Below are 16,216 nucleotides of genomic sequence, written 5' to 3' on the forward strand. Positions count from 1 at the left end.
TGTTAATGAGGAAAGATTGGAAATGTAACTGGGCTCCCGTTGTGCTACACAGGTGTGTTGGACTCCAACCGAACTCAACACACACACACACATACACACACCATAGGGTGAATCCATAGACACGCTCACTGTCCTACTCTTCACCTCTCTACCCCTGTCTTTCTCTGTCTTATTCTCCTGTCGCACGCAATCTCTGTTTCACACCCACACACACTCACCATATACGCGGTCTCTCACACAGATGCACACACACACTCTCTCTCTCTCCCTCTCTCTCTCTCTCTCTCTCTCTCTCTCTCTCTCTCTCTCTCTCTCTCTCTCTCTCTCTCTCTCTCTCTCTCTCTCTCTCAAATACGCACACAGTCTTGTGGCAGTGCGGCAGTGAGGATATTATCCTAGCAACTGTTAATATTACAATTTAAAGAGGATGAAATATGTATGAAAAGCACAAAGTTGTTTTAGCGTTTGCCCTGGCAAAAATGACTAAATCAATGACAGCTCTTCACGTGGAGAAAAATTGAAATGCATTCAAAATGATCTCTCCCCACCTCCCACCCTCCCTCTCTCCATCTCCACCCCTCTTTCCATCTCTGCCCCTCTCTCATCCCCATCCATCCATCCCTCCATCTTCACCCCTCCCTCCCTCCATCTTCACCCCTCCCTCCCTCCCTCCCTCCCTCCCTCCCTCCCTCCCTCCCTCCCTCCCTCCCTCCCTCCCTCCCTCCCTCCCTCCCTCCCTCCCTCCCTCCCTCCCTCCCTCCCTCCCTCCCTCCCTCCCTCCCCCCCTCCCTCCCTCCCTCCCCCTCCCTCCCTCCCTCCCCCTCCCTCCCTCCCTCCCTCCCCCCCTCCCTCCCTCCCTCCCTCCCTCCCTCCCTCCCTCCCTCCCTCCTTCACAGACACTTCGCCTGCCTGTCCTCTAAGTACATGCTGTCAGGCATCCCGGCTGTCATGAGCACCCTGCTGGCGAACATCAACGCCTTCTACGCTCACCCCACCGCCTCCACCAACGTGACGGCCTGCGACCGTTTCGCCGCCTCCAACTTTGGGGTGAGGGCACACACACACACGGCACGTACACACACAATTGCAAACACCGTACAAGCGCAGAAGGCACACTCAAACTGAGGTACAGTCAAAACCACGAGCTCACCACCCACAGTGGGTGTGTTGGCTAGTGGAGCCCAGTACACTTAGCCTTGCCTGTGGAGTGGTAGTGGGCCGCATTATCAACAACGTCAATTAATGAACATAAAACACACTTGGATCCCATATAGCCATGGAAACCCGTATGAACGGTATCACAATAACCAGATTAGACCCTGTGCAGAGACGGAGACAGCTTGTAATGACCGTTCAGATGACCACCAACAGAACAGCGGCGGCCATTTTGGCTCCCCGTAGGTCTCCCCCCACCTCCACCCCCCCACCCCCGGCAGTTGCAGTCGGACTGCAGTGATATATGAGCAACTGCGGGGCAGTGTGCAGGCAGTCTAATGGACCCCCAGAGAGACACGTTTATTTCCAGAATTGCCAAATCTGTAGGTGCTCCCCTGAGATAATCATCAAAGTCTGGAGTTGCAAGGCTGTGACGGGTTGCCAGGTTGATCATCTATTCGAGTTCCTGTCAACTTTTTTTTCTTTTCATAGTTTTAGCCCGATTCTTTTTCTTTTAGGTGGTTTTGGGTAAGAGGGTTCCTATTTTGGGTATCCTAGCTTGCTGCGGTGTAAACGTCTCGTGGCAGGCGGGTTTTCTCCCCTACGCTGCTGAAAGACAGATGCCTACAGAGAGGGGAACAAAGGCACTGCCTTCTCCTGGGGGGAGGGAGGAAGATTATTGACTTCTGTTTCGGCCTCTAGCAGTCTTGCTACGCGGCCTTCTCGTCTATCTATCTACATCCATCTCTCTCTTCTTCTCTCTGTCTCTCTCACACTCCTTCTCTCTCTCTCTGACCCTGTCTTTGTGATTCATATCCGTCATCTATGGAGGCCATATTGATATCTTTTCCTCCTTTTCAATGATTGACTCTTGGGATTAGAAGGGCGTCTAATAGCACTGCTGGGACCTTGTCTGGCTTGTCCCCCCATGGCTCAGAGCAAAGAGTGTGTGTGTGTGTGTGTGTGGGCACGCATACGTGTATACAGATGTATTTCTCTGTTTCTTTCTTGTTTTCCTCGATTTTTGTTTTCATCCTTCCGGATTTTTCTCCCAACAGTCCCATGCCAGCTCCAGTGGGTTTGTCAGGGAGCCAAGGCTAACACTGCTAGCTTGGGAGCTTAATCCTGTGTCTATGCAGCAGGGACAGGGGTGTGTGTGTGTGTGTGTGTGTGTTGGGGTGTGGGGTGGGGTGGGGTTGTGGTGTCCCTATTAGATTTGGGGAAGGACAGTGTGGTTGTTTTTTGTTTTTATTTGTGATGGAACAAAATCCATTATCTTCCCTAGAGGGGGTGGGGGCTGTTGTGTGTGTGTGTGTGTGTGTAGGGCTGTTGTGTCTGCCAGGAAGATTAAAAAAAAACTGTCTGTTCTGACGGCTCTCTCCGTCCCCCCCAGGCTCTAAATCATGATCAGTGTCCTGTCCCCCACCCTAAGATTTCTCTCTCTCTCTCTCTCTCTCTCTCTCTCTCTCTCTCTCTCTCTCTCTCTCTCTCTCTCTCTCTCTCTCTCTCTCTCTCTCTCTTTGTCTCTCTCTCCCTCTCCACCACTCACTCTGTCTCTCTCACTCTTGCTGTCTCTCCGCCACTGGACACCCCTCGCCCTTTCTCCTCCAATTAATGTCTGATAGAAAGAAGATATGCAAGGACTGTCTCTCCCTCTAACACTCGCACACACATTCACATACACGGACACACACACATGTATACACACAACCATTATTTACACAACCAGTGCCGTGTGCATATTCAGTAGACACCGAGACACACACTCACTTTTACACACAACCTCTATCTGTCCTCTAAGCTCACAGGTAGTCCCTATACATACTGATTGTGTCTGTATATCTCCCTCGCTGTCTAGACAAGTGTCACCCCTCTTGTACGATGTTGTGTAGACGTGTTCAACACATCTCTCTCCTCCTTTGTCTCGCCTTCTCTATTAACTCTCATCTCTGGCTGCCTGTATTCACCTGTCACTCTCGCTCTCTGTCTCTCTCTCTCTCTCTCTCTCTCTCTCTCTCTCTCTCTCCCTCCCTCCCTCCACAGAGAGATCGCTTTGTGAAGCTCCTGGATCAGCTACACAACTCTCTCCGTATTGACCTCTCCACGTACCGCGTGAGTGCCGTTTTACCGTGCAACATGAGGCTCATCCATCCAGTGGCTCCACTGTATAGCATTAGACCCATCCATCTAGTAGCTCCCTAAATGGGCCCAGGCACTTCACGGAACCAGACATCAGCCCCATGATTTACACCAGTCAATACCCCTCGCTTGATTTGTTGCTTTATTGGTAGCTCCCTAACTTGACATACCTCAAACGCTCTCTCTCTCTCTCTCTCTCTCTCTCTCTCTCTCTCTCTCTCTCTCTCTCTCTCTCTCTCTCTCTCTCTCTCATTCTCCTTCTCTTTCTCCCACTCCTCTCCTCCCCTCCCTGTGTCCTTTGTGGCTGAACAGAACAACTTCCCCGCCAGTAGCAAGCCTCGCCTGCAAGACCTCAAGTCCACCGTGGACCTTCTCACCAGTATCACCTTCTTCAGGTTGAAGGTAGGCGGCCTCAGCGCGCACTCAGACACGCAGGAGTCTCGCGCGTGCAAACGTCGCCGCGCCGACACGTCATCCTGCACACGCACGCCATCGATCGAGCGCTCGCACGCTCACGCAGTCCAAAACCAGTGTCCCGGTGCTGCGTTGTATGTCAAAGCAACGTCTTCTACAGTGTAATGCCTGTGCCAGTCATAGCGTGCATGCGTGAGTGTGTGTGTGTCCGTCGGTGTGTGTGTGCGTGTCTGTGGTGTGTGCGTGTCTGCGGCTGCCAAGTTCTCCGTGGGCTGAAGTAGCCTCGGCCTGTTTGTCCTCTACGACGGGAGGGAGAGAGGGAGGATGAGAGAGGATCAATCTTGGTCCTCTTATCAAAGCTCAGACAATAATAGTTCACACACACGGTCACATTAGTCATGCTCATCGATCGAAGGCCCTCTCTCGCGTGTGTGTGTGTGTGTGTGTGAAAGAGAGAAAGAAGAAATAGAGAGAGGTAAAGAGAGAGAGAAATGAGAGAAATGAGCGAGAGAGAGAGAGAGAGGTGTTTGGGTTTGGGTCGTGCCTGCCTCGGTGTGACGCTGTGTCTCACCGACCCCCCCTGATGGTCAGGTGCTGGAGCTGCCGAGCCCGCCCAGGGCTGCCCACGTGGTGCGCGACTGTGTCAAGGCCTGCCTCAACTCCACCTACGAGTACATCTTCAACAACTGCCAGGAGCTGTACAGCCGCCAGTTCCAGCCCGCCGTAGAACCTGTAAGTATACGCGGGGGGAAACGTCAACCGCCCTGCCCTCCAAAAATGTACCAAATGAATAAACAGTATTGTTGACTTTGTAGCACTTAAGGCCATAATGGGCGGCACTTTATCGAGGTGAACTGTTAACGAATGTGTCGTGATCCTGGAACCTAACCCTAACCCTGGAAGTGTTCTCCACAAGAACTATAACTTCACAGAAAACAACAAATACCAGCGCTGTTTTGTCTCTCCCCTCCTCTGTGGTCGATATGATGGTTAAATTCATCTACCCGTGTCTCCCTCAGCCAAAGCCAGCGAAGAAGGAGAAGAAGGTAGGAGATGATGAGGATGAAGAGGAGGAGGAGGAACAGGAAGAAGAGGAGGAGGAGAAAGAGAAACAGCCTGAGGAGCCTGGTCCGAGTATCCAGAACCTGGACTTCTGGCCCAAACTCATCACCCTCATAGTATCCATCATAGAAGAGGACAAGAACTCCTACACGCCCATCATCAACCAGTCAGTACACACACACACACACACACACACACAAATCACAGTCATCCAGCTGTATACAACACACATAACACAACACATATGCACACAACACAGAATCATCATTAGCCAGAGTCATCGACAACACACACAAAGAGCGTCACGCTTCAGCTTCTTTGTGAAGAAAAGCTAGCCTGATATTCTTCTGCTGTGGCCTGACTCTTCTGTGACCTTTGAACCCAGGTTCCCCCAGGAGCTGGACGTGGGAAAGGTCAGCGCTGAGGTCATGTGGACACTTTTTGCTCAGGACATGAAATATGCCTTGGAGGGTAAGTCTGTGGTTGTGTGTGGGTGTATCTACTGGTTGCATGCTCATTGGTGTGTTATTGCACGGATGAGTGTGTGTGCGTGTATATATATATGGTGTGCAAGGTATAGGTTGGTTGTGTAGGTCATCTAGTTCATCGACAGCATTCTTCCACATCTACAACTGTAAATAAACCAGTTTTCTTCCTGCACTCCATATTTCACTACTGTACAGTCCTGGATAATATTGACCACTACCACTGGAACCACGGTGAGGTGGCAGTTTAGCTCATTGGTAGCGGTTTAGCAAATTGGTAGCGGTTAACTCATTTGTAATGGTTAGCTCATTGGTAGCGAGTTAGCTCATTGGTAGCGGTTTAGCAAATTGGTAGCGGTTAACTCATTTGTAGTGGTTAGCTCATTGGTAGTGGTTAGCTCATTGGTAGTGGTTAGCTCATTGGTAGTGGTTAGCTCATTGGTATTGGTTAGCTAATTTATAGTTAGCTCAAGTGGCAGTAGAGTGTTTTGTACTTATGGACCAACATCCAAATTGTAATATTAGGTTGTCCCATGTTGAAAGTTTTTTTGTTTTTCGCAAACTTTGGGTGCTGTTGTCTTTCATGTATCAAAACCAATAAGTGGTGTTAAGGAGCTATGGAAATCTTTTAACTGGGGTTTGTTCTAGGGGTTCCTATAGACATTTGTTTATATTCTTATATACTGTGTGTCTTTACTAGAAATCCTAGACTGAAGATTACTAGACTAGATTCTACTGCTGAAATGCAAACTCTTCATGTGTTTCCTGGACGCAAGGGACTTTTTGTTGTTGTTGAGCTTCTCATTATCTTCTGTGACTGTCTCGCCTCTGTCACTCTACCCCTTCATCATCTCCCTCCCTCCATCCTTACGTCGCACTCATCGGTGACATGTTTATTTTTCCACGCTTATTCTCTCAACCTTGCCTCTCCCCTCTCTCTTCTCTCCCTCCTCTCGCTCTCTACCTTTTTTCATTGCCATCTCAGCGCCCCCCACATTCCGCATTCGCCGACTTGACTTTTATGCTGGTAAGGTGTGTGTGTGTGTGTGTGTGTGCGCGTGCGTGCGTGCGTGCGATGGCAGGCGGATCTATATTTATGTGTAGTGTAAGGTAGTGAAGACTTCTTCATTTGTGTGTCTGTGTTTGTCACACTTGCCCTTGACAAATCAGCTCCCAAGGAACCATGACTCAACCACACGTCAGAATACCCATGGATTTTCTGCCTTGAATATAGACAAAAGCCTCTGTTGGTGGTCCAAACTTTCGCTTGCCTCCCTTCCCCCGTAGAGCCCCCTCATCCTAACTTTCACCCAGAAAGTTGAATCTTCACATTTTGAATGTTTCCCAGTGTCAGTCAATTCCAGATCCTATCCAAGTTTCTGGGCCCGAGAGATGGTTGCTGTTTGAAAAGACAAGGTTTAAGATCCTTCGTGGGTGGAGCGACTATCTAAGAAGTCGTTCCCCCCCCCCCCCATTGGTGGCATTGTGTTAGTTTCACCAGACGACGTCTGTGTATATCTCCCCACTCTGATGGTGGCACTCCAGCTCTTGGAACAGCGAGGTCCACAGCCTCATGTTGTGGTGAAAATGTGTAAACGTGACTTGGGCACACGCATGGGCAGGGATGAAGTACACACTTTGATATAAATAGACCAAAGAAGTCCAACACCCACACTGCTCTCCACGACGCAACGCCACAGACCCCAGCACAGAGTGTGCGAAACACACACAAATACACACAGACGTGACAAAGCAAACAGCTTTTCTTCCAGGACACTATTAGTCCATCACGGTAGTGAAAGTACAAATCATACTAGAGACACCGGCGATGAACACATTCTGCTTGGGTAAAATCCAAAGAAAATTCAAAACGGAGAAATATCAAACTCTATCAGTCTACGCCAAGGTTTAGCATTTCCTCTGAGGCGTTCCACAGCGGCCAGGAAACGGAAGTGACCCGTGTCCCTCTGTGTCGACAGAGCACGAGAAGCACAAGCTGTGCAAGAGCGCCGACTACATGAACCTGCACTTCAAGGTCAAGTGGCTGTACAACGAGTACGTCCAGGAGCTGACCACCTTCAAGGACACGACCCCTGAATACCCCTCGTAAGTGACGGGTGGTTGTGTGGCTGTGTGTGTGTGTGTGTGTGTGTGGGGGGGGGGGGGGGGTCTTGAACTGATAAGGAATAATTGTATATCATAGTAAAACTGGACATTTAGAAGTTGCAGGGAAATTTTTCTTGGTTCTCTCAAGTTCAAGTGCTCTTTCTAAGTGGGTTTAGGGAGGCTTAGCATTATAATCGTTTTAGGGTTATAATTACATTAAGGGTTGTTGGGGTTAGGAGTTAGGGAAGACAGGATTTTGAATGGGACTGAATTGTGGGTCCACAAAAGATTAGCAATACAAACGTGTGTGTGTGTAAAATGGAAACCAGGAAACAGGACAACACAGTGGCAAACATTCAGTTTACACACTACAGTACATACAAAACTGACTGTGAACAGAGTTTAAACAAATCCTTAACAATAATCTCCTCTCAGATAGTCATCTCAGGCCTTGGATCTTTCTTTAAGGTTTTCTATTGAAGTCACTTGTTTTCTCACATTCAACGCTTCAAAGTTGAGGCTCTCGCGGTAAATTGTTCTGTCTCTAGGCCATTATATCTGTATGTAACTAACTCTCCTCTCCATGCCTTTCTCTCTCTCCCCTCTCTCTTTCTTTCTGTCTTTCTCACTCTTTGTCTCAACCCTCATCGTCTTTCTTCGCCCCCTCCATCTCTCCCCCTTTTTCTGTCAACCTCTCTCCCTCTCTCCTCCACCACCTCCTCCCCTGTTCCTCCGTCCGATTTCCCCCGCTTCCCTCCCTCCCTCCCTCCTCCTCCCCAGCTGGTTCCTCCAGTTCGTGCTGACCTGGCTGGCGGAGAACGAGGACGTGTCCATGGAGTTCATGAACGGCGCCCTGGAGAGGGACAAGAGAGAAGGGGTGAGCGGCCGCCGCGGTGATCCCCAACGTGGTCACAGAATTCAAGTCACGATGCCGAGCGCAGCTCGCCCCGAGCGTGGAACTAGGAATGGAGACATTGCTCCCCCTAACCTTTGTGCCCCCTCGCCCCCTCCTTCCCCCCCCCCCCCCAACAGTTCCAGCAGACGTCGGAGCACGCCCTCTTCTCCAGCTCGGTGGTGGACATCTTCACTCAGCTCAACCAGAGCTTCGAGATCATCAAGAAGCTGGACTGCCCCGACCCCAAGGCTGTGGCCCACTACTACCGCCGCTTCGCCAAGGTAGGCCCACGCAAGCACACACACACACACGCAGGACACACACACACGCAGGACACACACACACGCAGGACACACACACACACGCAGGACACACACGCGCAGGACACACACACACGCAGGACACACACACACACGCAGGACACACACACGCAGGACACACACACACACGCAGGACACACACACGCAGGACACACACACACGCAGGACACACACACACGCAGGACACACACACACACGCAGGACACACACACGCAGGACACACGCACACACTTTTTTTTTCCATCTCTCTCTCCTTTCCATACTTTCTTGTGCTCTCTCTCTTTCTCTCTCTCTGTATATTTCCCTACTCCCTAACACTTTCTTCTTCCACCTCTTTGTCTCTCCCTCTCTCTCTCGCCTTAAGGTCTGCACAGTGCTAGTTAATGACTGATGTCACACTTGTCTTGTGAGGCGAGGAGCAATGGAGGAAAACAAATAAACTAATTAAAGCAGACGGTCATGTTTTATTCATGAGGGGTCGAGGTGGGGGGGGGGGGGCTGACTCAGCACACTGTGTTCTGGGAAGCCCATCCCAGACTGAGTCTCATCCGGAAGTGAGACTCATCTCAAACTAAGTCTCAGAAAGCCCGAAAGCCCCTCAAACATCCTCTTTGTAAATGTGACATCCAGTTCCTGGTTGATACTCCTATCAGTGATAGCTCCAGTCGTTGTCAAAGAAACGATAACATTGTTTTCGTTTTAAGCCGCAACATCAAAAGCAGGTTTGCATTCTCGAGATGATGACTGGTATAAGCGAAGATTAAATAAGGAGATGGGAATCGTTATGCTCAACATAGCTTTCATGCGGTTTTAATGAGTCCTCCAGGTTTCAAGAAGTTTCCAAAAAACATAATTGAAAAGAAAACGTCACAAGGATAAAATCATTCTTTTTGAGTACTTATCCACAGTGAACTATTTTTCACCCCCTCCCTCCCCATCCCAGAAATTAGACACACTTGAGCAGATCTTTGAAGCTTGACTTTTATCCCTAAACCCAGCGTTCCAGACATGGTTCGTTTCCACATGAGTTCCCACATGTTTAGTATCTTATTTATCACCCGGTGGCGTCATTAATAACGTTTACTCATAAATGAGTTGGATGTCAATAATGAGAGGATTATCAAGGGGTTCTAAGTTCTGTCAGTGATAATAATACAAATGTCAAAATCATTCTTTAAATGTTAGTTTCTTTTCATTCTGGAGTGAAACTTTCCATTTGAATTCAGAACAGAAGGGGAAAAAAACAAACTGAAAAAGCTCAGATATTTACTGAGGCCTCCAACCCTCAGGTCATGGTCAGGTAGGGTGTTGCCAAGGAAGTTGCTTAAAGTGTGTGTGTATGTGTGTTATCTCTCCCTTTCAGACCATCACCAAAGTGCTGCTGCAGTACTGTGCCATCCTGTCAAAGAGCTTCCCCTCCTACTGTGAAAAGGAGAAGATAGTAAGTACTGCTGTGCTCTCAGGACAAACTCACACACACTCACACATATCACACACACAGCCACACACACATATCACACACGCACATCCAAACTCTTCTATAAACCGCCGCCAGCCTCAGCCATGCTCTCTAAGATGATTTCAGAAGGACAACATGTATATATTTTTTTCTCCTGAAATGCAATCTGTTAAAACCACAGCTTGGTGGACCTTTGCCATATCTGTGTGCTCTGTGGCAATTTGTACTAACCTCCCCTCTCTCCCCTTCTCTTTTACCACCCCCCCCCCCCCCCCCCAACCACCACCACACTCCCCTGTCCTCCGCCCCCCAGCCCTGCGTGCTGATGAACAACATCCAGCAGATGAGAGTGCTCCTGGAGAAGATGTTTGAGTCCATGGGGGCCAAGCAGGTGAGTTGGACCCTGGAGGAGAGAGCCAGAGACAGGTAGCCAGCATTTGTAAGCTGCACTCGTCCACCCCTATAAAAATAGAAAATATATAATATATAAAAATATAAAAGCTCACAAACATTCATGAATATGAATACTACAGGAATTCAACTTAAACACTTTATAGATGATGCCTGATCTAGGCAAAAGTACGTCTTGTCATCACTGAGGAGATAGTAATTGCTGGATGTGTGCGCTGTGGTGAAAATGGAGGAGTAAAACTGAAGCAGAGAAGACTGGAGTGGGATCTCCTCATCTGGTGGGAAACCAGCTCAACGTGTTACTAGCCTGATGCACGCTCTTCGCTCGAGACAAGCCCGTAGAGGTTTTTGACGCGTGCGTCCAGTGGTAATCAGTGTGTGTGTTATCGGGTCAGGAGAGACACCCTGTCACACACAGACGCCGCACGTTTCTGACGCATAACCATGTCGCTACTTGTCTTAGTTGAACAATCAAACCGCTTTCCGAATACGGATGTCCGCTTCCGCACACTGTCCACATGCTGAAAAGGATGTATTTATTTTGCACTTTTTAGACTCTTTTATACAAAGTGACACACAGGGGGAATTTGAACCTGCAACCTCTACATCTGCAGTCAAATGCTCTAACCACTGAGCTATAACGATCTATACCCCATCCCCATAGTCGTTTTATATGAAGTTGTGATGATTCAAAGTGTGTGTATTTGGATGAGGATGTCTCTTCAACATGTGTGTGTGTGTGTGTGTGTGTGTCTTTCTGCAGTTCACTGTGGAGGAGGAAAGGGTATGTCAACACCTCTTCACTGCTCCTCCTCCTTCTTATCCTCACTCCTCTGAGCCTGGTCCCTGAAAAGTTTGATAAAACCCCCCAACCCTGACCTGTCAATACCCTTAAACCTCTATCCAGATTCACCCCAATGCTAGAACCATTTACCTGCAGCAAACTGTGAGCTACTCCTGAGTGGTTCCATGGTTTTCCTGCCTGTGTAGCATTGTGCTCCACTGTTTACCTCTAGTCCCGTGGGAGTTTTGGTACCCCTAGTTTGGTATCTCTAGTTTTGGTATTTCTAGTCTGGTACCTCTAGTTTTGAGGCCTCTCCCTTGTTCTTGTTTAAGACCCCACTTTTCCTGTCTTCCTCCCCGAGTGTCGTACAGGATCCTTGTTCCGTCTTGACATCATTCATAGGATTCCGCTTATGGAATTCCAACACACTTTTGTCAATGCTGTGTGTGTGTGTGTGTGTGTGTCTGACTTGCTGCTTCTCTCCCAAGCTTGAGAATGAGGAGGAGCCCGAGGAGTTTGATGAGGAGGTGGGTGTGTGTGTGCATCTGTGCCACTGGGCCAAGATCACTCTTCCCAATGATACATTTTCCTCCACTTCCTGTCTGGATACTGTAGTCTTACGATAGCAGCAAGCTGTGCTCCTGTGGTGCTTTGATGACTCTCTGACATGTGGAATCCAGATACAGACACTCAACCATTGAGCACACAGGTGTTTTTTTGTTGTTGTTATTAAACTGAGTGTTCGCTTGGGCAAGACTGACTGTGGACTGTATTCAAAGCTTTCTGTTGTCAGTAGGAAGACCTATGTTGTTCAACTACAGCGAATTAGTGCGGCGACGAGATCGTTTCATTAGTGTGCTGTTGGTGGTGGCCTCCAAGGCTACCACGCTTGGCTTGTGTGCGGGGGGCGCGTGTGTGTGTGTGTGTTTTAGACGGCTGGCTGAGTAGTTCTGAGGTTCACAGCTTTGTGTTTCCCACAGGCCATCACTGACAACGAGGGAGATGATGACTTGGTGGGTATGACCATTCACAACAACACATAGCTCCATGTCAAGGGTTAATGAGGGAGTCAGGTGGCTGAGCGGTAAGGGAGTCGGACTAGTAATCCGAAGGTTTCCAGTTCGATTCCCAGTCATGCCAACTGACGTTGTGTCCTTGGGCAAGGCACTTCACCCTACTTGCCTCGGGGGAATGTCCCTGTACTTACTGTAAGTCGCTCTGGATAAGAGCGTCTGCTAAATGACTAAATGTAAATGTAATGACCCTCCATTAAAAAAAAACACTGCGCTCTATATCAAGGATTAATGACCCTCCATAAAAAAACACAGCACTCTATATCAAGGGTTAATGACACTCCACTACAGCACATACGTACATAGCTCTTTGTTAAAGGGTAAGAGTCATTGACGTAACATCTCTTATGTGTGCCTCACTTAGACCGTATGCGCTTGATGTATTTCCGATTCCTTGATATTGCCTTTGCTAGTGAGTTTAGCTTTAATACACAGAACATATTTCCCTGTCCCTCAAAAGACATGCTTTCTTTAGCTTGATCTTGTCATTCTCTATGGGGGTATTTCCTCATTTGGGGTTCGACAGTCAGATGAAACCAAGGTGAGCACGTTAGAAAAGCTGGTCTGGTAAAGTTGCTCTGGTATATAACGGGAAGTGATGCAATGGTTAACAAAAACAGAGTTTTCCAATGCTGGAAGTTTCCAGGATGCTGCTTGTAACCTCTACCTATAGCGTCGGTCTCACACCCCCACCCAATGTCAGTAAATGTTTACAATGACAAATACCTTTATGTTATAGAATAAGCATTTTAGTCGGATGTTAATTTTTGTTTATTATTCTTTTCCTTTTCTTGTTTCGTCGCTTTCCGGCTCAGTCTGGCTGCTCGGACTCGGAGGGTTCAGAGGTGAGGTGCCAGGGGGGGGGGGGGGGGGGGTCGGGTTGGGAGGATGCCAGACTTTGTTTACCCAGATTGTTTTAGGAGGCCTCCTTGTAATTCACCACCCAAGCTCCTCTGCTCCCCGAAAGCGGGTGTCCTGTGGTGTTCGTTAGCCGAGACAGTCAAATCAAAAACGTTGCACTCCTAAAGTGGCTACAATTACAGAACTCCCGAGATCACTTCAAAGGTTTCCGACGGATGGAAAATGCTCTTACGCAAGCCTTTCAACAGACTAACAGAAGGCCCACAGATAATTTAATTTAAGAATGTCAAAATGTTGCTTTTAGTTTCCCTCTGAGGCACAAATGTCTCCCTTGATGGCCTCGCAGGAGGGTGCCTCGAACAAACAGAAAAGATGGAGGGAGATAATCGTGGGTGTTAACATTTTGGTAACAAACAGGGCTTTGTACAACATAATGTAGTCCAAGTTAGTGAAAGATAAACAGCTCTATTCATTTTGAGAGAGACGGCTGCCTAAGGCTCAACATCTCCGGCCTTCACACCTTTACGGTTGTCAGGAGTGTGTTGTTTGACGGACAATGAAAAGTTTGTTTGTAGTTTGACTTGCTATGGCGCAGGAGAATGAGCGTGTATGAGTGTGTGTATGGACTTAATGTGTGCGTCGAGCATGCCTGTCTATCTCCCCTGGGACTTGATTGGCTGGAAGTTGATTAGGAACGCCAATCTAATCATGACGACCTACCCAAGTACCATCCACTTCAGAAACAACCTGGAGAGTATTCTGACCCAGATGCGGTTTAGGAATGTCTGCCAATTAAATGCCTCTGTTTAAATAACCAGAGACATTTATAGATACAAGAGATGGCCGTATTCTACTCCAAGTATAATGCAGATACGCACCAACTCTACGCTGTTGTAAAACATACCTTTTTGACGGGGGTTCGGATTCTAAATAACCTGCTGCAGTAGAATAGGTGTCAGTGACTGTAGTCCAGAGATGTCATCCTCGTCTCTCATCCTCTCACCTTCAGATGGACAACAAGGACAAGGAGGAGAAGGTCGGTTTAGTAGAAGAACCAGAGAGTTGTGGTTCTCACTGTGGTGTGCTTAGACAACTCGCCTCGCTCAAAACTAAACCAGTAGTGTCTGTTGTGTTGTCTTCATGTGGGGTCTGTTATTTGTGTGTGTTTTGATGTCGTCTGTGTGCTACTGTTGTACTGGATTGTAGGGCACCACAACCATGATTTGTATAGTCATATAAGGCGTACATTAAAATCAACCCCGTTTGATTTGACAAATCAATTGTGGATTCATATTTAGATTGAACCTTTGTTGTTAGGTAGGTTGTGTTTTGATTCGGCCAAAGTACGTTTGGCCGGGCTCTTAGTAGGTCTGTTTTTGAACGTGGTTGTCTCCTCTGACTGCTCTTAGACTGATGATGATGATGAGGACAGTGAGGAAGAGCAGAAGGTTTGTTTACATCCTGGCTCCCCAACATCAGTTTGTGTACATCCTGGCTCCCCAACATCAGTTTGTTTACATCCTGGCTGCCCAACATCAGTTTGTTTACATACTGGCTCCCCAGAATCAGTTTGTTTACATCCTGGCTCCCCAGAATCAGTTTGTTTACATCCTGGCTCCCCAACATCAGTTTGTTTACATCCTGGCTCCCCAGAATCAGTTTGTTTACACCCACGCCACACTCTGGAATCTTCATGAGGTCAAACTCGCCAGCCCCTATCCAATCATGTATCACCTCGGCTGTCAACTTTTGCAGAACCGACACTCACTTGGCTTATCCTCATTTGTGTTTCACAATGTCTCTCCGCCCCCTCATCACCGTCATCATCTCCTGTCTCATCGTCGTTATTCCTTTTGAAATGGTTTACCGTGTGTCTTACCTCTTATTTTACACGTAGGTGTTTTATTTCCCTCCCATTTTAATTGTTGGTCTTTTCTGTTGCGTTTCTCCAAAAGCTTGACAAGGAAAAGGTGGGTTTTTCCAACTCAAGTTGGAACTTTTGATCCTTCATGTCTTTTTGTCTGTGCCGGTCATTCACCTTTGTTTTGTCATTTTCTGCATCCTTCCAGTCTGGCTCAAAGAAGGACAGGGTATGTGTCCTGCGTCTAGTCTGTGTGTGGTTTACGCCTCATGACTAGAGAGGGGATAGGGGGGAAAGTCAAATAACCACTCCAAATGGTTTTGTTTATTCAGTTACTTGATAAAGGGATATTAGTGTGTGTGTGTGTTCTTTGGTTTGTGTATATGCATGTTTGTGGTGGTGTGACTTTTAACAATGCAATTACAAGTTGTCTGTCTGTACTTTTGTAATCTGTAGGCCGAAAAGAAGGACAAGGAGAAACAGGTCTGTCTGTCTGTTAGAGACTCAAGCTCTCCCATCCTCCTAGTCCCTGCCTCGAGATCTCCCTCTAGCCCCTCTCCGACCTCCCTCGCAAACACACTCAGACACACACACAAGCCTTTCCGCACACTCTCTGGATCCCTTTCGTCAGAGCCGACTCTGTTCTGCTCCTAGCCTTCATGGCGCAACCTAGTGAAAACCAGAGTGTGTTTCGTGTCTCTCACAGTCCTTTGGCTACCCTGCAGCACTCCTCCTCTCGTTAGAAGCTCGGTATAGTTCCCTTAACCCGTCTGCACAGCGGTGCAGAACTCCCATCTCTTCCCCTCCCCCCCATCCCTGTGAGACTCTGCCTGTGTTCTGTCGCTCCCTATTCAACGCCTTGTTCTCTTCTCCTCGTTTCCCTGAAGGAGGACGCTAAGAGCAAACAGGTGGGTGGCTCCGACGCCTCGATACTGACGTGTGTGTAGATCAAGTGTGTGTGAGAGGCTGGGAGAGACCGGGGAGGTGAGACCTATCCTCACGGCTCTCCTACAGTAGGGCTTGTCACCTCCAGGGCACTCGGAGGGAGATGTGCTTCGAGACACGCTGGAGGGGGTTATTATGGGGTTGATACGTATCAACAGAACACGCGCTGCGAGCCGGTTGAATAGTTTGCGAGAGTGCGAGCGTGCGCTACAGTGTACCGATGCATATGGATGAGAGCCGATAAGA

General features: G+C 48.3%; 1 protein-coding gene across 1 annotated transcript in view; it reads left to right on the forward strand.

The window, feature by feature from the left end:
- The window catches only part of LOC136933077 (protein unc-13 homolog B-like), an 87,687-nt gene that overhangs the window by 65,405 nt on the left and 6,066 nt on the right, over positions 1 to 16,216 (forward strand). Inside the window, 12 exon segments of the mRNA XM_067228456.1 lie at positions 11 to 24; positions 897 to 1,047; positions 3,199 to 3,267; positions 3,607 to 3,696; positions 4,300 to 4,431; positions 4,803 to 4,936; positions 5,156 to 5,241; positions 7,235 to 7,361; positions 8,142 to 8,238; positions 8,394 to 8,537; positions 9,940 to 10,017; positions 10,349 to 10,426. Coding sequence (XP_067084557.1) covers positions 11 to 24; positions 897 to 1,047; positions 3,199 to 3,267; positions 3,607 to 3,696; positions 4,300 to 4,431; positions 4,803 to 4,936; positions 5,156 to 5,241; positions 7,235 to 7,361; positions 8,142 to 8,238; positions 8,394 to 8,537; positions 9,940 to 10,017; positions 10,349 to 10,426 — 1,200 coding nt within the window.

The sequence above is a fragment of the Osmerus mordax genome, chromosome 24 (genome assembly GCF_038355195.1).
Source record: "Osmerus mordax isolate fOsmMor3 chromosome 24, fOsmMor3.pri, whole genome shotgun sequence".
Taxonomy (NCBI): Eukaryota; Metazoa; Chordata; class Actinopteri; order Osmeriformes; family Osmeridae; genus Osmerus; species Osmerus mordax.